Source organism: Mytilus galloprovincialis, chromosome 8, assembly GCF_965363235.1.
Source record: "Mytilus galloprovincialis chromosome 8, xbMytGall1.hap1.1, whole genome shotgun sequence".
NCBI classification, from domain to species: Eukaryota; Metazoa; Mollusca; class Bivalvia; order Mytilida; family Mytilidae; genus Mytilus; species Mytilus galloprovincialis.
The window spans coordinates 14,732,183-14,757,361 of NC_134845.1; the positions used below are offsets into that span (position 1 = coordinate 14,732,183).

At 33.3% G+C, this 25,179-nt stretch overlaps 2 protein-coding genes across 2 annotated transcripts; both read left to right on the plus strand.

Moving 5' to 3' along the window:
• The first annotated feature begins 1,593 nt into the window (after positions 1–1,593).
• On the plus strand, positions 1,594–25,179 carry LOC143085141 (dehydrogenase/reductase SDR family member 7-like). Its single transcript, XM_076261325.1, has 9 exons — positions 1,594–1,680; positions 3,322–3,460; positions 5,898–6,047; positions 16,984–17,090; positions 21,854–22,046; positions 22,773–22,819; positions 23,086–23,205; positions 23,973–24,139; positions 24,985–25,179. Exons 2-9 carry the CDS (start codon positions 3,334–3,336, stop codon positions 25,037–25,039), a joined length of 966 nt encoding a protein of 321 aa, XP_076117440.1. The 5' UTR covers positions 1,594–1,680; positions 3,322–3,333; the 3' UTR covers positions 25,040–25,179.
• Positions 8,475–12,689, plus strand: LOC143085140 (uncharacterized). The gene has a single exon (XM_076261324.1). It carries the CDS (start codon positions 8,711–8,713, stop codon positions 12,422–12,424), a length of 3,714 nt encoding a protein of 1,237 aa, XP_076117439.1. The 5' UTR covers positions 8,475–8,710; the 3' UTR covers positions 12,425–12,689.

Below are 25,179 nucleotides of genomic sequence, written 5' to 3' on the forward strand. Positions count from 1 at the left end.
CATGACTTTCAGTTAGTATACACCAGCGGAAAATATCTTTATAAGTAAAGAATTGTCACATAAAATAAATACACGGGAAATGGCAAAGTTCACGTCGTCTAGTCTGATAAATCATTAAACTTTTACAAAAAAAAAAAATGTCCAAGCAAAAGGGGGGGGGGAGGGGCGTACGCCCTCTACGCCCCTCTCTGGATCCGCCACTGGAATGCATAGTCAAAGGTTCTGTTTTGTTGATCTTGTATTGCTAATCATTTAGACTGTTTAGTTTCTCTCTACTTTCTTTCGGTTTTGCTCAAAACGCAAAAGAGGATAAAATAAATCCTCATTTAAGGGCAACCACTCTAATAAAGAGTGTTAGTCAACTAACTATATGGGTAAAATTTTACTTGTTCGTAGATCTTACCTTACTTTGGTGATCATTTTTGTAATTGAAAGTGTCTACTTCTATAATACTAAAATTACGAGGTCCAATTTGTCAGCCGTCATCGGGTAAAAACGACAAATCAAAGAATTCAACTCTATATATAACTAATATAGGACAATGGTGTAGATTAAAAATTACACCACTCCAGACCCTTTTGTTTTCAGCATAATTAATATTGCCAATAATTAACAAGTTCCGGGTCGAATCCGATACCGATACAAATAGTATATTCAGCTATTACCTTATCTGTACGTTCCGCATTTGACAGGCGCACCACCAAACGGTGTATTTAGGATTTTGCTATATACACGGGTCATAATCAAAGGACTGACACTACTAAATTCAATCATTGTCAAATTGTTCCCTATTGTAGTTTTATTCAGCAATCAGCAAGACTTTCTAAGATAACTAATATAGGACAATGCTGTTGATTAAAAAATACTCCATTCCTGGATAGCCAGGACCTTTTGTTTTCCAAATAATTAATATTTCCAATAACTGATAAGTTCCAGGTCGACGGGTTCAAACAGAAAGATTTGAAAGCAGAGAAAACTGTGTATCTTATAATCGACATGACTTATCAGATGACAATACCAATTACTAAAATAAGGCTTAGGCATAGTTATATACTTTAATTCTTCCCGCGAACAATTATTCAATGGAATTTACTACCACAAACTGTAATTGAAACCACCACTGTTGACAGCTTTAGAGATCAGCTAACACCGGCTGTTCTCTCTAGCTTCAAATAAACAAATTCAAACAAAACATGTACATATATTTTTAATCACAATCTGTAAATACAAACACTCCAATTGTTATAAAATATTTTTATAAATTTGGTATAAATTTTTGTCAATCACGCATGCGCAACAACATGTATTCTTCAGTATTGAAGCCTTGTTGACCTTAAAGAAGAAGAGAAGAAGAAGAATTCAGTCACGGACCCGTGATATCACGGGTGTGTACTTGTATCTGTTATGATTTTTATTATATAAGTCAAAACGCAAAAACAAAATGACAAAAATCGTCATTAAAGGGCAATACCTACAATAAGGAGTCGTCGGACGATTTCCTTCATGCTCATATTAGATCATATTAATTTGATTATTCTTTCTGCGACCTGGCTTGAAAAGGTGCTCCTAGTTTTGGAAGTGATAAAAGTAACCGATCAAATATATGTCAATATTTAGGACGTGAGAGTGATAAGCTGGAAGGATGATATATTTTAACAGCTTTTTATCTGAGTTTTAAAGGTAAGTCAGTTTAGTTGTAGCTGTTTATTGCTATTCGCAGTTCTTCATTTACATGTTACTCGTCTCAACACATCAAGAGCTAGTTTCGTGACTTTGTCTATCACGTGACTTTACTGTGTAAGTTATTAATCATGTCAGCTTATTGTCGTTTTATCCAACATGTCTATATTCATATCAAGAAGATTATATTTTTTTGCCTACCATCCACAGGCAATTGTTTCTGTCAATGAGGTGGGAGGGGAAGGGGGAAGGGGTTGGCTTATATCAACACTTGTACGAAAGCTTTAAAATCACGAACGAGTGTGATACTAACACAACCACCCCATCCCCAAATTGATAAAAACAACTTCAAGTATATATATATATATATATATGTGCTACCACCTTAACCTCTTCATCTTTTAGAAATACGTGCTCTTATGGTGCCATTGTCAACTTTCAAATTTAAGCTTGGTCGGGTAATTTATTCAGTGGCGGATCCAGAACTTTTCATAAGGGGGCCCTCTGGTTGACCTATTAAGGGGGGCACGCTCCAGTCATGATTCACTGATTCCCTATATAATCAACAAAATTTTTCCACGAAAGAGGGGTACGGGTCCCCCGCCCCCCCCCCTTTTTGGAACCGCCTATGTTATTATTTGATAAAGATAATGTTTTCATGTCATTGATTATAGTTTGTTTTTTTTTAATTCAGTTATCAGTCAATGTCAGTATCGTTTCATCAGGCAATTTAATTGAGAAAATTCATTTTATGAAGAAATTTACACATCTTGAATCAGCATGATCAGACCGTTAGTTTTTTCGTTTGAATTGTTTTACATTTGTCTGACATTTCGATGTCTTTTATAGCTGACTGTGAGGTATGGGTTTTGCTCATTGTTCAAGGCCCTACGATGTCCCATAGAAGTTGTTTACTTCTATGTCATCTGGTCTTTGATGGAATAAAATTGAGAAAGGAAATGGGGAATGTGTCAAAGCAACAACAATCCGACCATGGAGCAGACAACAGCCGAAGGCCACCAATGGGTCTCAATGTAGCGAGAAACTCCCGCACCCGTAGTCGTCCTTCCGTTTGTCTCGTTGGCAATCATACGGTCACATCTTCTCACTTTTAATAATTACCATGAATTGATCTATTTTGTGATTTAAATACTGTGAAAACAAGAACGGCGATTTTTAGGTTGGATTGTTATCTTGTGAACTAGCAAGAAGAAAATCCGATTTAACAAGTTGGTCTTGTACAAAGCAGAGTTCATTTTATTAACATCAACATCGATATATATTTTTGTCTTTATGATCGTTTAATTTGTCACCGAATGGTAAATTGCAATCTTCATCTTCTTCGTCTTTTGCATCGTTGTCGTCGTCATCCATTTAAGGGGGCAATAGGGGGTCCGTTAACATGTTAACAACACCTCGATTTTGGCAAAAACAGTTAACAACAAATGCAAACATGATAACAGTTAACACAGTGGGTTGAAAACAGTTAACAGTTTAAAATTCATATTACCTACATTTACAATACATGCAATACGTAAGGCGAAGTATATTTTAATGAAATTTCCTGAATGTGACGGAAGTAAACTTTGATCACTCTTACATGTATATTATAATTGAAAATAAGATTTTAATACATTTTAGAGACCTATCGGAATGATGGACTGGTTGTATTTGATATTCTTGTTTATGCTGACATGTTTCATCATAGCTCTAGTCATGATAGTCTTGGGAGACTGTGATCTTTTACTTCAAATCGCTGAAAAATTCGGAAAATCACCAAGTAAGTGTTTGGAGACTGAAAATATCGATCGTATAACAATATTGTATTCTATTGTACGTGTATTTTTAATGTATATATACTTGTAACAGTGTAATTATATCAGATACATTTTAGAATAAACAAATGTTGAACTTACATATTAAGGGTTTAAAACACTGCTCATTTAAAATCCAACAGTTTTATATACATATATATATAAATATATATATATACAAGTCTAAATTGAAAACAACGTTCAAACCTATGATTGCGTATGATAAAAACCGCAATTAATTTTAATACGTGTGTATGTAAAACAAAGGAGTCAGTACGTCCGGTAACACCCCTTTTTGGCCCATAAATATAGCAATTTTACAAAATTGTTAACATGTAAACTATTTGTTATTTATTGGAAAGTAAAATGCTTCTGCTACATAAATATGGGCTGTTTTTAACAATACAATGTACATGTACATATATCGGGTACTAGCATCATATAGTCATGCTAAATTACTGAAGTCTTCACAATTTTAGCATTTTAGTTAAATTTTAGACGGTTTCTGACTTAAATGAAAGTGGCAGCATTTGTGTTCATTCTTAGTATTGAAATATGTAAGTTGTAATCGATGGTAATACATGACATATACAACGGTTGAGGATGAACACGGATGCGGCCACTTTCATTTTTGACAAAAACCATCTGAAAAGTGACATTTTTTTGGCATATATGTCATAGGTTTTTCATACTTAAGCTTGAATCGGAGCGTTTTTAATGAGTTAATCAGTTAAAATCTTCCACCTAAACTAATTGAATCAACTAAAATAGACACTCAAGTGTTTAAAAAGTGTCAAAAATCTTTCGTCAGATGAACCTGCAATATGAGACCAAAATCGCCCCTTACTTTGTAGAGGGGTCTAAATACTGCACAAACAACATTTTCCAAATGACAAAAAAAAAAAGAACATTTATATTTTAACAAAACGCATTTGACTAACAAGTCTAACAACTGATGTTCTTAAACCCGGCTGACTGCCATTGACGATTGCCAAATAAATTGATCACGAGATGTAACAACGTGGATCTTTAATAAATATTGATTTAATACCAAATAGAAATCTATAAACTTGCGGCAAAGATGGTTAACCACAAACATGAGGTGTTAAAAATTGTACACCATATCCGGATTTCGACAATGTCTCTTCAGTGATCGAAAAGTAGTTGGAAGGCCATACAATTTACCTTAATTTATGATAGACTCTTGAATTGTAAGAGTCGAAATAGGATTATATAAACCGGAAGGGAAATATGATTTACAAGCCTAAACGAAATACATGTAGATATAAACTTGCAAGTCTAAATTTAAAACAACGTTCAAACCTATATACTATCAATCCTTCTTATAGATATGAAGACGAGCAGAATTTTTACTGTCTTTTAAGTTAGTGGTTAATAGAGATCAAAACCCTTTGAAAAATTTCTTTTTTTTTTAATCATTTACTAGAAAAGAATATTGTTGTATGAACATATTCAAGTACTTAACAATTGCTTACTCGCGTCTGTAGGGTTTCTTGTTAATGAGCATTTATTAGCTTTCTTTCATAGACCTTTTTGTGATTAAAATGAAATGCCAAATTACAACATCGGGAACGGAGCAATGAAGGAAAATGAGAGAGAAAGGCAAATTAGTTCACCAACCCTCTTATAACAATTTTAAGAGAAAGGAACACTTAACATGCTTAATATTAAAATAAGAAAATACCCCAAGGAAAATTCAAATCGGAAAGTCTCCTAAATGGCAAAATCAAACGCTCAAATATATCAAACGAAAGGAAAACAACCGTCAAATTCGGATTTCTGACATACATGTAGTACAGACATTTCCGTATGTAGAAAATGGTGGAACCAGTTGCATCTTAAGTATGTTTTAAATGCAACGTTTACTGAGTTTGAACGTCCCTCTGGTATCTTTCGTCCCTCTTTTACTATCACACGACTTTTCTGGTACTAAAATATGTAAGACTGCTTTTAATAGCATTTCGCTATTGAGTTGTGATTGTCTATTATATTAGACAATAATGATCCACCAAATCGTGATGGTCACCATACAGCATAGGTCGTGTCGATTTCAGTTGTTTTTCTCGTAACTTTGTTAGAGTAGTTGTTTGCGTAAGGAGCAGACCCTATTTACTATGATAACACTGATGTCTTTTCAAAAGTTAATTTTATCTAAAATTAAGATATTTATGCATAAAAAGAGATGTGAGGTACAAACCAATAAGAATGCAACACAGCGACTTAAGTTTCCAAATAACATAAACCGATCGAGGTTTTTTTTTCTTGAAAGAATGCGTCCTTGCATTGCCTTCCAACGCGTCGTAATTATTTTGACTAACACATTATCAACCATTTGTTTTAGTGTTCCTAAAATGCACACAATGTATAGAGTATGTATTTTAGGCTCTTTAAAGAATAAAATAGTTTGGATAACTGGGTCATCTAGTGGTATCGGCGAATGTTTAGCGTATGAATTGTCTAAAGTGGGATGCAAACTGATTCTATCTGCTCGGCGAAAAGACGAATTAGAGCGAGTCAGAGGACAATGTATTGGTAAGGTTTAAATGTCAATTGTATAGGACAAGAAGTAGAAGGTTAGTGATACAGTTGAGCAACTATTTGGAGAAGTCTTTTAACCATATTATTTCTTTCGATTTTGTAAAGCTTTTTACAGTAAATATTGGCATGAAAACATTATATGTTTAATTTAAAAGCCAAACAGGGCGATGGACTGGATATATAGAATACACTTCTCCCATCGGTAAACTCCTGAAGTCCGTTTGATTATTCGGGATGTAAAAATACACAGCCACGTTCGAATTACAAATAAAAAGATTTAACACAACATATAACTTGCATAAATATAGCAAATCAACTCAACATTCAAGACACAAGTCCTGCGTGTAAATAAAACTGAAGCACATCTCAATCTTAAAACAAGCACATTATTAAAAGCTAAATTAAAGAACAAAGCGACACATTAATTGAACGCATAACTATTATACAAGGCACAGTTTTAAATCAAAAGTATATGTATTGCATCCACAAAAGATTATCGATCAACAGAAAACCGTTTTTTTTTTTTTTTTTTTGTTACGATACAATTATAGTCTAGTCTGTCTACAGAATCAATCTAAACAAATTGCAACAGAAAAGATTTTTTAAATATCATATGAGATTATCATAGCACATGACTGTTAAAAAAGTCTAACAAAATCGTACGGTCGGAAATCGGTGAAAATTGAAAATAAAAATATCGGTGATGTGCCTACCGATTCGTGTCAGAAATGGTCCGCCATATTGACAAAGGGAGAAGACTCTTACATATGTGAATTTATAGAAACCAACTGAGAAGATGATATCACTGAAAGAATCGCTAACATAAACTTATATTATTATAAAAGTATGCTGGTAAGTGTTTTTTTAACATACACTTATGTTTTACGTGTATTTAGATATTCGGAAATGCGTCAAGAAATGAATTAGACATACAAAAGTTCTTGACGCAGGTCAAACGACAAAGATCGCTATATTTTTGTTTATTTCAAAGAAAATAAGTAAAATCAACTACGTTTACATAAAATCAATTAAATTTAAACTAATAAAGTCCAAAATATAGCAATAAAAATAATTTAAAGGAACGTAGGAAGACTCGTCCCTAACGAAAACAAAAAAGTATGGAACGCCAAATTAACAAAAATGGATAGTCATAATTGCAATTTTGTCGATTTTGAACTTATTACTATAGCCGAAGCATTTATTCTTACCTACTATTGCATTTTCTTCAAATTAATATTTTAAATAATTATTTTCTTCCTTTTTTAATGAATAATTGTCGATAATAAACTGTTTTGTAATTTTATTTCAGCTTTCACTTGAAGAAACTTATTCAGCGTCATGATTTTATTGGAGCTTACCACAGTCACTGTGCTAATTGTTTAGCACACGGATAATTTCTATATCAGGTACTAGATTATATTTTTCTGCATTTCCTATTTCAATGAAAATATTTTATCACAGTGGAGTCAAAAATATTTGCGTATCTTGTACTACCAAAAGTCAATTCAAACCAAATTCAAAATGAATGGTTAACTAAACAAATGTACGGAATATGCTACAATGAAACACAATCGAAAGTTTCCAAGTAGGGAAAACATCGAACATAGTATACTTTTTTAATGCTTTATAATAAATATTGTACTTAAGTTCAAGCTGCTCGTTTCTGTGTGTACTTTGTATAGTTTGTCTTGTTTGTCTCAATGTCCTTTTCGTTTTCTCTGATGCGATTTAAGCCTATTGATTCAACTTCTCTTGTCACCCTTTTTGACACTAGAATTCATAATAAATTGAGAAATGGACAAATGAATTACAGTGTATAGACACACTAAAAAAGAAACATCACACGGACAAGAAAACATTATTCATTTAGAGTCGATGTTGTTTATTCTTGTTGTTCTGAATAATATTTTAATGTGTATTGATATGTTATATGACATATATATAATGATTAAAATATACAACAACAAATGATGTGTGTACTAATTCTTTTCAGCTACATCTATACCATGGAGAAATGTATTGTGTGCCTAAAAGATGACCACCCAACAACGCTGTTCAAATTGCGACAAAAAGGATGTCTTGGAATTATCAAAGCTAGCCAGGAAAGAGGAGACTGTTTGTCCGCATTAGAGGGTAATTTTGTCTATCAACTCTGCAGGAAAACATATACCAATCCAAATGACATAAAGAAATACAAAAAAGAAAAACTTGTTCTGAGAGAAATAAATACAAATACTCCAAAACTACGATCAAAGTCCCATTTTGATTTTAAACATCATTGTTTATTCTGTGGAAATGAAGCAACGAACTCCAAGAAAAAAGACAAAAACGTATTTCAGGTTCGAACTGATGATTTTGAGAGTCGCATACAAGATGCTTGTGATCTCCGAAATGATGATTGGGCAGCCGAGGTTCGCGGAAGACTGGAGAGCGTAAGCGACCTCCATGCAGCTGATGCTGTTTATCACCAGGCATGTAGTGTAAACTTCCGCACGTGCAAAAATACTCCTGTATTCCGTTCTCCCATATCACCAGACGCAAAGCCTGAAAACAAAAGAGGAAGGCCAGCTTTGCAAGAAGACGGCTTCTACAAAATAGTCGACTTCCTTAAACATCATGACGACGAACAGATTTCTATATCAGATCTTGTTGAAAAAATGGACGAGATGTGTGATGGAAATGCTTATAGCCAGATGTATTTAAAGAAAAGATTGAAGCAACATTTTGGAGACGAAATCATTATTACAGACATACCAGGTAGAAAAAGTGTTGTAACTCTACGAGAAACTGTGACTTGTATTCTCCAGGACTATTACCAGAGACCAAGCAATTTAAATCCAGATGACGAAAAGAGAGCTTTGATCAGAGCAGCTGCCAAACTGATAAAAAGCGACATCCGATCTGTAGATACCACAAAGTCTATCTATCCAACTCCAGCCAACATTGCATCAGTTGATAATAATCTATCATACTTACCCGAAAGCCTACTGTTATTCCTTTCTAATATAGTTTCTGAGAAAGACCCATCAGTGAAAATAGCTTCCATAGGACAAGCAGTAATGCAAGCCTCACGACCTCGAGCACTTATAACACCGCTTCAACTCGGTCTAGGAGTACAGGTGCATCACAACTTCGCTTCACGATTTCTTGTGTCCACATTGAACAGCTTAGGATTTTGTTCCTCATACTATGAAGTCCAGAAGTTTGAATCAAGTGCTGCAGCTGTACAAGGAGTTGACCTTCCAGGTGATATAAGCAACAGCTTTGTACAATTTGTAGCAGATAACGTTGACCACAACACAAGAACGATAGATGGCCTCAACACTTTTCATGGCATGGGCATAATAGCTGGAATTACGCCTGGTACGAAGAGAACACAACCCATTCCTAGAATAGCTTTTTCTACTGATGAAATAAAGGCATTAGCAAAGATAGAGATCAAATATTACAAACCTCAATCAGATCGTATGGCTGAATTAAGTTATGCTGAGTTGAAAAACCTAAACACATTGGATAAGACTTTCCGTCTTGATCTGCTGTCGGTTATTGTTTGGCCTTTAAAATATCCAATACCAATGTGGTCTGGCTTCATGCAGATGGTTCAGACGGGAGACTACCCAGGAAAATCATCAGTTTCATTCCTGCCTATGATAGATTTGAATGCTTCGGACATGACATGTATTTATTCTACATTGAACTTCGTCGCCAACCAAGCAAAGCGTTATGACATAACAGCGATCTTAACTTTTGATCAACCTCTGTATTGGAAAGCCTTATCAATTGTTGAAAACGAAAATCCAGGAAGCACCTTGAAGTCTATGGTTTTACGATTAGGACCATTCCACACAGAGATGAGCTTCCTCGGCTCAATAGGGAATCTTATGAGTAATACTGGTTTGAAAGAGATGTTAGAACTCATATACGCTCCGAATGCCGTCACGCATATCCTTAGCGGAAAAGCTGTAGCTAGAGCTTTTAGAGGTCACATGTTGGTGGATACAGCACTTTATTGTTTGTTGATTGCAGATATATTTAATATTGACGTATCTAAACTTTTGGAAGAACCCAATTCAACCCTTGAAACAACTGAAATGAAGGAAATTGATGAATTATATTCTCAATTATCCTCTGGAGAGCTGTCAGCTTCAGAAGCGAGTGAATCGGACGTCTTGAAAAACCTAGAATCAACGGTCCGGAGAAAAACTGAAATTTTAAAGCAAAGTCGTACAGCAAAGTTGTGGCTGCAATATTCAGAAATGGTCCAGGTTTTAAGACAATTTATCAAAGCAGAGAGAACCGGTAACTGGCCTCTTCATTTGCAAAGCATCAAAGAAATGTTGCCTTTTTTGGCAGCATCTGGACATAATCTGTACACGAAAACAGCATACGTCTACTTAATGACAATGCAATCTTTAGACGAAGACCATCCTGATGTTTATGCTAATTTTATCAATGGGAATCATGTCATCAGACGCAGCAATAGGTACTGGGCTGGAATATCTTCAGATTTATTTATAGAACAAGTTCTAATGAGAAGTGTGAAAACAGCGGGTGGATTGACGAGAGGTCGAGGAATGACTGAAAGCCAGCGTTCCCTTTGGCTTATGTCCATGCCAGCATGTGCTGAGATCAATCAAGCTATGCAGGATTTGTCCGGAGTAGGATACTTTTCTAGTGAACAACACAAAGACGAAACACATGCAAGACAAAAAAAGGACACTAACGACATTCAAACGCTTCTCACGTTCTTGAAAAGTCGTAATCCATTCATTGATTCAGAGGTAGACCGTTCACTACGAAACATTGAGACAGGTGTAGTAGCTGATAAAACCGTGAATGTGGATGATGCCAAAAAGGTTGGGACTTCCATTCTACAAGAACTAGTAGGAAAGAATGTAGCTGACCACACGTTTAGGAGAAAGAAACAAGCCATTACGCTTGGCAACAAAGTTCAGGCAAAACTTGACGGCGAACCTCTTAGAATAGATTCACAGCTCCTTTTTCAGAGATGCACCACTGCTGCACATGGTATTTTCGAAGATATTTCAGAGATATTTCAATTTGAATTATGTGGAGTTCCTTCATCAATATTTGAAACCACTGGCCTTCCAAGAGAGCCTCAAAAATCAACCCTTGCCGAATATATGTGGAATTTGACTGGACTTAAACCAAAAGCACCAACAGAAACCCACTTTGTACTTGATGGTGGTTCTCTTATACACCGTTTACCATGGACAAAAGGAGCTACAGTTGACACCATATGTATGACTTATGTCAATTATGTTAACAATCACTATACAGATGCAACTGTTGTGTTTGACGGATATCCATCAGTTCCAACTACAAAAGACGTAACTCATTTCAGACGTACTAAAGGAATCATATCTCCAAAAGTCAATTTTAACAATGACACACCAATCAAAACAAAAAAAGACGAATTTCTTTCAAATTCAGAAAATAAACAGCACTTTATTAATACCCTTGGAAAAAAACTTAAGGACGGAGATGTTCAAGTTATCCATGCAGAAGATGATGCTGATCTAAAGATTGTGCTTACAGCAATAGAAAAGTCGAAACAACATACAACCACCGTCATAGGAGAGGACACTGACCTACTCATACTGCTCTGTTATCATTCAAACGATGCTATAAACAAGATTTATTTCAAATCAGAAGCCAAGCAAAACACTAACAAAATAAAGATTTGGGACATCACAGAGACACGGAGAAAAATTGGACCACTTGTTTGCAATATTTTGCCATTCATTCACGCCTTTAGCGGATGCGACACAACATCTCGAATTTTTGGTCAAGGCAAGGGCACGGTTTTCAAGAAAATAAGTACTAACCTTAAATTACAAGATCATGCAGCTGTCTTTTGCCAGGAGTCCAATGTTGAGAGCATTCATAAAGCAGGAGAACAAATCTTTGTTGCATTATATGGAGGGTTACAAGATGTTGAAACATTAGATATGCTGCGTTACAGAATATTCGCCTCCAAAGTTTGCGTTGGAAATATATATGTACAAGTGCACACTCTCCCACCAACATCTGATGCTGCTAAGCTACATTGCATGAGAGTTTATCATCAAACCCAAGTTTGGATTGGGAAAGGTGATAAATTAGATCCAAAGGACTGGGGTTGGCATGTTGAGGACAATAGATTGCTTCCAATTAGAGCAATACTACCACCGGCTCCCGAAAAGCTTCTTAGGATAATCAGATGTAATTGCAAATTGAATTGTGACACAAAACGATGCTCCTGTCGTAAACACGGAATAGACTGTTCCGCAGCATGTGGGGAATGTCGGGGAATGAATTGTTCAAATACAAGTAACATTACAGAAGCCGATGAACTTGACGACATGTGAATGCATCAATATGCATGTACATTGCAGAGACATTTAACTATACATTAGGAAGACTTATATCAAAATTGTCTGTTTTTTGGTTAAATTAAAACAAAATCAAATATTTTCAAAGATAAATTTTTCAGAAATTGTATTTACCATTCTAATACTTTTACATGAAAACAAAAGTAACCAAGTAAAAACAAAGTAATCAATTATTGAATAGTTTAGGCAATTTATAATACTAATTCAATGACTGTTGTAACAAATCTAACATTAATACATTTTTTTAGAAATTTATTTCATTTTTTTGGGGGGGAGGGTAATTTTGGGCTAATTTCGATGATAGATAAATAGATTTTCCTTAAAACAACTGTTTGTTTTCTTTTTTCTATTCGCAAATAATTGTAAATAATTGTGTTTAATGTTTTTACTTTAAAGCTTTTTTCAAAATAAAACGTTTGAAAACAGCCATATATATATATATATATATATGAATCTCAAATATATCGGTTAATTTTGCATTTTTTTGTGATTTTATCATTAAAAGGGATAGTTCTACCAATAAATTCCAACTCTGGATTGTAAATTTTACATCGGAAATGTTCTTTGTAGTTATTTTAGTCATCTTAATTCGTTTTTCAGATTTGATTGGCTAACATAGTGCCAAAATTTCGATTTTCAAAATTTTTTCACAATTTTCCTCGATTTTTGGTTAAAATCAATGTTTTTAGCCCAAAATGGTGATTTCCGATCGTACGATTTTTCTAGACTTTTCATATATGATTGTGTCATGCTTTGGTATTATAAAACCGTTGAAATCATTTCTGTTGCAATTTGTTTAGATTTATGCAATATTTGCCGTAGTCAGACTAGACTATTAGTGCGGTGACAGAAGTGTAAAAAGTCGTCTAGATCGCGAGTTTAATCTCCCCAAATAACACACGGCTAAAAATGGTCTTAACTTAAAGACAAATATGTCTTCTTTAGTTTTTGCCCTGTCGTCAGAATTTCGTACGGTCACATTTTTCTAAAAAGTCGTTTTAATGACTTGTAGTATATTGGAGAGTTTCAACCCCCCTTTTTCAAATTGAAAAAATGTGTATGTTTTCTCACATTTAATTGAAAAAGTTTTTCCTGAAGCCATTTTTATATGTCAAAATATTCTATTTAGTATTTTATTTTCTTCTAATCTATAAAATTTGCGAAGTTTGGACTGTTTAAAATTGAGGTAATTTTGATTGCAAATTCAGACACAAACTTTGGTTTCTTCTTCATAGCAGTAATAAAAATTATCTCATAATATTTTAAGCATATAGTATTTCATAAAACTAATAAGTGATAAAATTTTCGGAACCAAAATATGAAAAAAACCTTAAGAAATCAATGGAAAAAGAATGGACTAAAAACTTCAATTTCAACACGGAACTTAATCACTTGCCTTCCGTCACATTTTGTGTATTAGTCAATAATTTGCTCTCAACTGATATATGGAATTACTACCTTTTTCGCTATTATATACACATATTTTCAATTAAAGTGCACATATATGCCACATACTTTGTTTGTATATGTTTATATTCTATGTTTTTGTTACAAAACATCAAATATACTTTGTCAGAAAAGTCTTATTGTAAAATCAAAATAATTGACGGATAGTTTCAGTAAATATTCCGTGATATGTGAAGTCCGTTGCAACTTGCTCCAATAAGTCCAAAAGAAAAGAATAAAGTCGTTCAATTTTATGCAGTGCTTAATATGCAAAAAAAAAAAACTCGACTGGAATTTTGAGTCAATTTAACCATATAGGGAAGTCGATTTTTGTATCTGCATCGAATAAAAGATTTGTTGAGGTGAACATGTTTCATGAAAAGGCACTTGTTTCTGTCAATATGAGTTTACTATCTATACCCGTACGAAAAATCACCCGTACGGGTATGGATAGTAAACCCCATATTGACAGAAACAAGTGCCTATGATTTCATGCGATAGCTGTTAATTCGAAGAACTCCGTGCAGGCAGTTTACCATCGTTCATGCTACAAAAGTTACACAAGTTAACATATTTGTGCCCCCTTTTAGAGCGAGGAAGCTTCTTATCTGATATTTAATGACGACATACAATTATCGGACTGTTGTCCCACAGTTTCGAGTATTTATATGCGTTCTAGAATGCAGTCGTTCAGCTGGAGCGCTTGTACATTTTGTTGCAACAAAACATTTTAGAAATATCAAAAAAACTACGCAAGTTTGAATCAGATGAGCGTATGAAGAATGTTTTATCCGTGTCAGACAAAGTTAAAATTGAAATAGTTTTTCCGTCCATCTTTTAAACTTCAAGCACTCTGTCATTTTGGTTGCATTACAAATCATTTGCTAAAAACGAAAAAAGACCCAAAAAAATCCAAACCCGTGGAAGCAGATATCTCAGATCACGCTACTGCTTTTACTAATTTTATTTTGGCTATTGACAACGATTTAATGGTCATTCCTCGTGACACCGTTACTTGATAAATACAGATCTACTCTAATTTAAAATATTCTACTTTTAACATGCGGTCTAAACTTATTGATTTCTATAGAAATTCAGTTGTCAAACAACAAGTTCAAGGCAAATATAACATAATATATAGTAGCAAAATAACTATTTAGATGCAATATCAGCTGCTAGGCAATTGAAAACTGACCTCAAAATCTCAATGTCAACGGTAATAGACACAAATAACGGACAGATATTTCATTCCGCTGCAAGTATACTTAGAAAAGACATCGAAACTCTAAAGAAGAATACCCAACTTCGGATGAATTGTCTCTTCCTTCTTCAATTCAGTCAATGCCTTCGTATTTATTGCAATTCATTTTATAGTTACTCGATGAAACTGCATACAGCCAAGACTATTCTCAGGAAATGGCACCAGAGAAATTGCGTAAATGCTAAGAAATTGTTAAGTCAATCGTGTGTGTGGCCAATTTTGTTTTACTCTTTTTTATTTAGGATTGGCTTTACAAATGTACCATGAGTTTAGTTCAAAACACCTGGTTGAAACATTGAATGCCAATGGACGTTATGCTTCTTAAAGTAAAGTGCGACGCTATCTAATGTATTGCAAACCATGAAATTGAGCGAATTCAAGATAGTGTGTTCATCTCGTATAATGTTTCCTCAGCATCTTTACAGACACGCATATGGATGTCATCACACCTTCCTAAACCCCCTTTTAGATCTCTGTTAAATCTTGGATGAATTGATAGGGATGGTTTGAAGCTGGTATTTTTTTAGGAACAAATGTCTTCGGAATACCTTGTCTATACTTGTAAAGAAAAACTCAAAATAACGTGTTTGCTGTGAGCAGAACCTTTCATGTGCAGACATGTGGCCATGAGTGAAGTGAGTAGAAATATTAAAACATGTCTTGTGACGATTGATGAAAATGAAGATGATGAAGATAACGGTTGATTTGGTATAAAGCTTGTTGCACTGGTATACCCAGGTTAGGGGAGTGTTGGTGCGCCCTTAAAAAAGTTTAACCCGGCCACATTCTGTATGTGTCAGTTTCAAGTCACGAGATGGTAATGCAGTGTTTGTCGTTTGTTTCTATTTGTTTCTTATTCATTTTGTACATTAATCGGTCCGTTAGATTTTTCGTTTGTTTTACATTATTTGTTTTGGGAATTGAAGACTATGCAGTATGAATTTTACTCATTGTTGAAGCCCGTACGGGACCTATAATTGTAAGTTAATTTATGTCTCATTTGCAATCATATCACATCTTCTTTTTTTTAAATGGAATACTTTTGAAGTTTGTGGTACGTTGCAAGGAAAAAAAGGGGGGATATATAGGTACAAAACCTATAATGTAATAGATTTTAACCAGAGTAAAATACACAACAACAGATAATACTATGGAAGCAGTAATAATTGTGAAAAAAAACCAAAAGCAACGAGTAGTCTTTAAAAAAAACTAAAGTATCCGCAAATTCAATTTGAGGTCATATTTGACTGTAGTGTTTTATTGCTTTGGTTTCATACCTCACCCAATATGATGGTTTAAAAAATAATTTTAAAGTATTGTCCTGCATGACACTTGATGTTTACCTGAAATTGAAATTTGTCATAAGGTTAAGGTGCTCTAAACATTTTATAGGTTGAAAACTTGATTTTTGAAGTTTTGTTTATAAAACGTCGTTTTATGAATTTTTTTGATAAAAAAATCTCAATGATTAAAGTTTATGTATAATAACAAACATTACTAAAGCCAAAACAGTATCATTTGTATTTAGGTAGAGTTTAGAAATATAAAAAAAATGTCAAAATTGAAACCCTCCCAAATTTTCACAGATTTTTACATATGACCTTTGACCTCAATTTTAAAAAAAATGTGACCATATCAAGTCTTGACGACAGGCATATTATTATAGTACACGATTTCCTCTTTCCAATGATATATTATATAGGTGTGTGTTCGGTGGGCCCGAGATTAAATTCAAAAAAATCTGCCTTCAGTCACCGCACTAATTTATCACAATTTTTATATCAAACTTCGTGTTTTATACTTACATGTTTTTACATTAAATCTTTAGAGAAATGGGGTGTGAAGGCGGATGATATCTTAGTGGTACCGTTAGATATGGTAGAATTTGATACTCATGCAGCAGCTGTCGAGAAAGTCATTAATAAATTTGGGCAGGTGAGTGAAATGTATTAATTTTCAAAATATTGACATCCCCACCCATATGTACATTGTTTAAGATCTTACATCGCGTATTTAAGTTGCGTTTATTGTGTGGTTTGTATTGCTCTTTTGTTTATAAACTTTTCTTATTTTATTTTGCTATCACGTTGGCGTCGTCGTCCTGCGTCGTCGTCGTCGTCGTCGTCGTCCGAATACTTTTAGTTTTCGCACTCTAACTTTAGTAAAAGTGAATAGAAATCAATGAAATTTTAACACAAGGTTTATGACCACAAAAGAAAGGTTGGGATTGATTTTGGGAGTTTTGGTCCCAACATTTTAGGAATTAGGGGCCAAAAAGGGCCCAAATAAGCATTTTCTTGGTTTTCGCACTATAACTTTAGTTTAAGTGAATAGAAATCTATGAAATTTTGACACAAGGTTTATGACCACAAAAGGAAGGTTGGGATTGATTTTGGGAGTTTTGGTTCCAACAGTTTAGGAAATAAGGGCCAAAAAAGGGGCCCAAATAAGCATTATTCTTGGTTTTCGCACAATAACTTTAGTATAAGTAAATAGAAATCAATGAAATTTTAACACAAGGTTTATGACCACAAAAGGAAGGTTGGGATTGATTTTTGGAGTTGAGGTCACAACAGTTTATGAATTAGGGGCCAAAAAGGGGCCCAAATAAGCATTATTTTTGTTTTTTGCACCATAACTTTAGTATAAGTAAATAGAAATCTATGAAATTTAAACACAAGGTTTATGACCATAAAAGGAAGGTTGGGTTTGATTTTGGGAGTTTTGGTCCCAACAGTTTAGGAATAAGGGGCCCAAAGGGTCCAAAATTGAACTTTGTGTGATTTCATCAAAAATTGAATAATTGGGGTTCTTTGATATGCCGAATCTAACTATGTATGTAGATTCTTAATTTTTGGTCCCGTTTTCAAATTGGTCTACATTAAGGTCCAAAGGGTCCAAAATTAAACTTAGTTTGATTTTAACAAAAATTGAATCCTTGGGGTTCTTTGATATGCTGAATTTAAAAATGTACTTAGATTTTTAATTATTGGCCTAGTTTTCAAGTTGGTCCAAATGGGGGTCCAAAATTAAACTTTGTTTGATTTCATCAAAAATTGAATAAATGGGTTCTTTGATATGCCAAATCTAACTGTGTATGTAGATTCTTAATTTTTGGTCCAGTTTTCAAATTGGTCTACATTAAGGTCCAAAGGGTCCAAAATTAAACTAAGTTTGATTTTAACAAAAATTAAATTCTTGGGCTTATTTGATATGCTTTATCTAAATATGTACTTTGATTTTTATACGCCCGGGACGGGACGTATTATGGTATACCGTTGTCCGTCCGTCCGTCTGTCCGTCCGTCCGTCCGTCCGTCCGTCCATCCGTCTGTCCGTCCGTTGTCCACACTTCGGACAATAACTCAAAAACACCTTCATCAATTTCCATGAAACTTAAGTGAATTGTTTATATCTATTGACGTAAGCTCCCTTTCGTTTTTTTTAATATCAGATTTTAAGTTTTTGATTTATGGGGCTTTATTCATAAAAAAAGGGGGAATTTTCAACACTTCGGACAATAACTCAAAAAGGCTTTCACCAATGTCCATGAAACTTTGGTGAATTGTTTATATCTATTGACGTAAGCTCCCTTTCGTTTTTTTTTTAATTTCAGATTTTAAGTTTTGGATTTATGGGGCTTTATTCATAAAAAAGGGGGGATTTTCAACACTTCGGACAATAACTCAAAAAGGCTTTCACCAATGTCCATGAAACTTTGGTGAATTGTTTATATCTATTGATGTAAGCTCCCTTTCGTTTTTTTTTTAATTTCAGATTTTAAGTTTTGGATTTATGGGGCTTTATACATAAATAAAGGGGGATTTTTAACACTTCGGACAATTACTCAAAAAGGCTTTCACCAATGTCCATGAAACTTTGGTGAATTGTTTATATCTATTGATGTAAGCTCCCTTTCAATTTTTATAAATTTCAGATTTTAAGTTTTGGATTTATGGGGCTTTATTCATAAAAAAAGGGTGATTTTTAACACTTAGGACAATAACCCAAAAAGGCTTTCACCAATGTCCATGAAACTTTGGTGAATTGTTTATATCTATTGATGTAAGCTCCCTTTCAATTTTTATAAATTTCAGATTTAAAGTTTTGGATTTATGGGGCTTTATTCATAAAAAAAGGGTGATTTTTAACACTTCGGACAATAACTCAAAAAGGCTTTCACCAATGTCCATGAAACTTTGGTGAATTGTTTATATCTATTAATGTAAGCTCCCTTTCAATTTTTATAAATTTCAGATTTTACATTTCCGTGTTATGAATTTTTATGCTTAAAAAAGGGGGGATTTTTCCAATTTTGGGACTATAACTAACACTTTCACAAAATTTTATGTATGGATGAAAAATTAAGAAAACAAACTTAGTTAAATTTGAGGTAGCCTTAATAGTGCCAATTTTTTTGTGCATTTTTATTTATTATTTGTATTTGACAGGGCTCACACTATTTCTAGTTGATCATATAAATTCATTTAAAGCATAAAAGACAAGTTAAAAGAGCAACGGGCGTATCATGCGCCTAAGCGCAGCCCTTTATTGATTATGGGCCCAGTTTTCAAGTTGGTCCAAATCAGGATTCCATATCAAGTATTGTGCAATAGCAAGAAATTTTCAATTGCACAGTATTGCACAATAGCAAGAAATATCTAATTGCACAATATTGTGCAATAGCAATTAATTTTCAATTGGAGTTATCTTTCTTTGTATAGAATAGTAGTTGATAATATATGTTGGAAATTTGCCAGACATGACTATGATGTCATTTTCTATTTTTATTTGCCAATAACTTTATGTAAATAACTTCATTGGAAATTTGCCAATATAAAATGTTGCTGATGAAGCTTTTTTTCCTTATCTTATCTAAAATGTTTTTAGATAATGTATGTTGGACATTTGCCAGACATGACTATGATGTCATTTTCTATTTTTATTTGCCAATAACTTTATGTAAATAACTTCATTGGAAATTTGCCAATATAAAATGTTGCTGATGAAGTTTTTTTTATTGTTTATACAATAAACAATGTATATTCACTTTTACTACCAACCAATCTTTACCATTCAGTGATAACAAGCACTTTATTTTACATTTTAATATTTTATGATGTATTTAAAAGAGTAGTTATTGTTGCAAACTCCATTAGAAATTTGAATTGATATCAGTTTTGGAAAAAGGGAAACGGGGATGTGAAAAAAAAGGGGGGGGTTTAAATTTTTCTCATTTCAGATTTCATAAATAAAAAGAAAATTTCTTCAAACATTTTTTTGAGAGGATTAATATTCAACAGCATAGTGAATTGCTCAAAGGCAAAAAAAAAACTTTTAAGTTCATTAGACCACATTCGTTCTGTGTCAGAAACCTATGCTGGGTCATGATCAACTATTTGATTTTAGATTTAAAAAGTTTGAAGAAGAAATCTTTAATTGATTTGTAAAATCTTGACATTTGTTTTGTGTAAAAAAAAAACCCATGTAATGTCAAAAATTTGATCACAATCCAAATTCAGAGCTGTATCACGCTTGAATGTTTTGTCCATACTTGCCCCAACTGTTCAGGGTTCGACCTCTGCGGTCGTATAAAGCTGCGCCCTGCGGAGCACCTGGTTTTGTTTTGTTTATCTGAACACGTTTCAGTATATGTTTGTAAATTTTCAGTTGTGTTTATTAATTCTATCACTGTATGCTGACCGCCCAGTGACAAACATGCCATGATGACGAGAACAATTATTGCAAAGGGAAGGTTTTGCAAAGAGAATCTACTAGAATGAACGGTGAAATGAGTGTGTAATGGATAAGGGAAATCAATTGTGCCATTCAACAGGTCACATACGGACCGTTGCACCTTCACTACGCATCGATTTTAATGCTCCAATTCCAACTGGACGTAACTATGTATTCATACATCAATCATCTCCTACTTTAATGAAAAAATAGCTACCGGCAATGACGGCCATGTTTCTATACTTCAGTTATCTATAAGAGTTCGTTCTTTGTTCTTTCGTCACACTTCTGTGCATACCATAGCGAGAAAAACTATTGTACAGAGGTGACTATTAGGCTAACAATTGTTATGACAAAAGTTATGCCACACTTACTTTCATACATTACTGTGAATTACTATACTACTTATTGTTTTATATCAGACATTTATTATGACCAAAACAGTTTTTAGTGAACAAATAATTTTAACTTTAACAGAAGTCATGGTGATGTGGTGAACACAACAACTGTTTCTATTATGTATAAAAAAAGATGTGGTATGATTGCCAATGAGGCCAATAATCAACTCTTCGCAAGAGACCAAATGACAAAGAAATTAACAACTATAGGTAACCGTACGGCCTTCGACAATGAGTAAAACCCATACCACTTATTCAGCTATAAAACTCCCCGAAATGACAAATGTAAAACAGTTCAAACTAGAGAACTAACGGCCTAGCTCATGTACAAAAAATGAGCAAAATACAAATAAGTAACACATCAACAAAAGACAACCACCGAATTACAGTGCTTGTTCGAACAAAAAGGATTTTCCTTTTCGACAATTGACGTATACTTTAGAGATGATTTTGATAGGACCTGTGTTTCAGAATCGTTTACACTTTGTTTCTCATGATTGACATTAAGGTCAACAACAATGGGCGACCGCTGGGTTTTTTAATCGTTTCCTTTTTATTTCGGTAGGTTGACATTTTAGTCAACAATGCTGGACGATCACAGAGAGCTGAATGGATAAAGACATCATTAGAAGTGGACCAACAAGTTTTGAATGTAAATGTACTTGGAGTGCTCTCCCTTACAAAGCTTGTTTTACCGTACATGATCAAAAGGAATGAAGGACATATTGTAAACATGAGCAGTATTGCTGGGAAAATAGGTACATTCACAATATAATTTTCAAACGATGGATGAAACAAAATGAAAACAATTTAAATTAAATTAGATTTATTGTTTGAAGTTTATTTACCAAGGATTTGTATAGTAAGACAATTACTATACAAATCCTTGATTTTACTGATTTATTGTATGGACACTTTTTTTAACTGTTTGAACATTATATGTCTTCATTAGCTCATATCTAAAAGAACATTTCTGGATTTACATTTGCTGATAACCGAGCTTGGAAAAAAATTGATAGCAAATTGAATATGTAATGGCAATTTCTAATAACCTTAACGACTAATTTAAAAAATTATCTGTTAGGATTTTACAGTTTTAAAATGTTACCAAAAATATTAAAAGCTGTTACAAAATGTGATACTTAGTGAGCCATGACTATAAACATGCAGCTGAAAATTGATGCCATGATTTTAAAATGTAAAAAGGTATAATAAAAATACTGAACTCCAATTGAGCACTTAATGTGAAAATGATATTTTGACATTCATTCAAAAAGCCAACAGCTTACCTAAGCATTGGGATGCAAAATCTTTCTAAAATAAGTTTTTGAAACCTTTGAAAATGTACATACTCTGAAAAATATGATTTGTAAGGGAAGTTTTATCTCATAACTATTGTTCATTACAATATATGTATATAGAGCTTGTACGAAACATATTGAATGATATCTGAAGAATCATTGATTATCGTTTGTATTTTAGAGGGGCGCCGTTTTCTGGATCTTACACTGTAGCTAAACATGCAATTCAGGTAATTAATTCCATATCTACTCAAATGAGGTATCTCTTTGCCTGTTTTGCTTTGATACATTTTTTTTATTATTTTAGTAGCTCTAAAAAGTATCTGTATCCCAAAATGTGTTTTTACTCTTATATAATAAACAAAAAACACCATAATAGTATTCAAATGTCTTCTTTATTTAAAGTCATTCCTGATAAAGATATGCAAAAATTAACTTGATTATTTTTCTGACTCTAAATAATTTGTTCAATTCATCAATTTAATACATTTTACAGGGTTGGTTTGATGCCTTGAGAATTGAGGTTCTAGAAGACAACATAGCAGTCACAAATCTGTGCCCAGGACCAGTATTTTCGAATCTTTTGGATATTGCTTTCGTAGGGGAAGCTGGAAAAGTAAATATAATTTATTTTCACTGATTTTTACTCTCTGTAATCTCTGGAGCTTTTGGATTTTAGATTGTACTTTCTGCATGTGATATGGAGTTAATTGACACTGTATATTGTTATGTTATATATTATAAATACTGGGCTGAAGCGTGTCGTTACAACACTTAATACTAGTATTTAAAAGGTATCAACTGAATTGCTAGACATAAAACACATGACGTTACTGGGTATAAACAAATGGGTGTTGTTTTTTTTCAAATCACACTATTTTCCCAAAAGGTATTTGCCATTGTCCTTACAAATTTGTAGTTTAATGAGAGAGATTTGGGCTTTTTCCCTGCAAAATAAATTGAATTAAGTTATGGCGGGTGTACAAAGCTCTGGGAATATCTAAAAAGACATTTTGAGCTATACGTCAACGGGTAGAATAAAAGACGTACAGAGGGCAGTCTTCGACAAAAAAACAAATATCCTTTTATCATCCCAATTATCGAAGTTACAATATTATACATCATTGCATTGTAAAATATGTCTGTTAACTTGCCAATGATTGATTGCCCCATTGTTGCCACATATACCATGTTTAAAGTTATGAATTATTTGCTTATTTGAGTATGTGTAGATGATATAATTTGTATATAACTCAACTTTGAAACAATCTGTATTAAATTTGCTGTATAATTGCTATATATTTTGTGAGAATAACTTTGGTGATTTGTAGGGGACAAATTGATATGATCTTCAAGCTTACAATTTATTATGGTGATAAATAGGTGCTGAAGCAGAAAATGGAGCCAACTGACAAACGGATGACAACAACACGTTGTGCAGAATTAAGTGCCATAGCCATAGCCAACAAACTTGATGAATGCTGGATTGCCTTGAATCCTGTCCTTTTTCTTACATATGCAAACCAGTATTCCCCTGTTTTGGGCAAATTGTAAGTAAACTATTTCTAAACTTAGTATAGCTAGGAGCATGACAATATGTACACTGTTCCTCGCTTGTAGAAAAGTATTATGGTTCAAATTTATGTTATAATAAAGTCAAAATGTAAATAAAGAAAGCTTGTTTTTATGTATTTTTGTATCATTAAGATGCAGCTTATCAATGCATTTTTGTGAAGCTTTGTTAAAGATATTTGACAGACATTAGCAACAGTGATATACATGTTGTTTTTTTCAAAATAACCAGGAGCCTATAACCCATCTTATGTCAGCTTAACTCTGAATATTAATTGTGATATTTTAGGAATTCAATCTCTTCCCATGAAGGATTCAATGTTGCTTGTTATACAGAGAAGTTATTTTTTTCATGTTTAATCTCGTATATTTGATTTACAAAAATGCTGCCAACTACATCAGACATCTTTACATTAAACGTAAATCTAATATCAAAATCGACCTTTACGACCTCTTTTTTTATTTCAAAGAAGGAAAACGTGCATGTCTACTTTTAGCCAATGCCTTCTGTCGACGAAAACAGATATCTATTGAGGCAGCCTCTATCAAGTTAAGGTCAATCTCTGCTTCTTGAATCAACCTATAAGAAAAGGTGTACACACAACTTATTCTGTAGATTTTATTTCTATTGATATTTTCCAATCTTAGTCTTAATTGAAATAGACTTGCATATAATTATGCATAATAACATATTCTTTATATAACATATTTAAATATAAATGACAATTTTGATTCTTTTAGTGTGTCTTTAGTTTCATGAATGTATTTATTGTAGAATAAGAGTTTGTTTTTCACTTTGACCTTTATCATATTTATTTTTTAGTGTTGGAAAAAAGTTTGGTTTGAAGATAATGAAGAGATTGAGAGAAGGTCGTTAAAAAAATAAAATGTGTTCAGTGGGGTTCTGTTTTTGTAAAGACACATACAATTATTGAAAGACTTCAAATTGTTTAAAAAGGGCTATTTTCATATTTATTGTATGTTTTTATTGTATGCATATTAAAGATGATTTACTAAA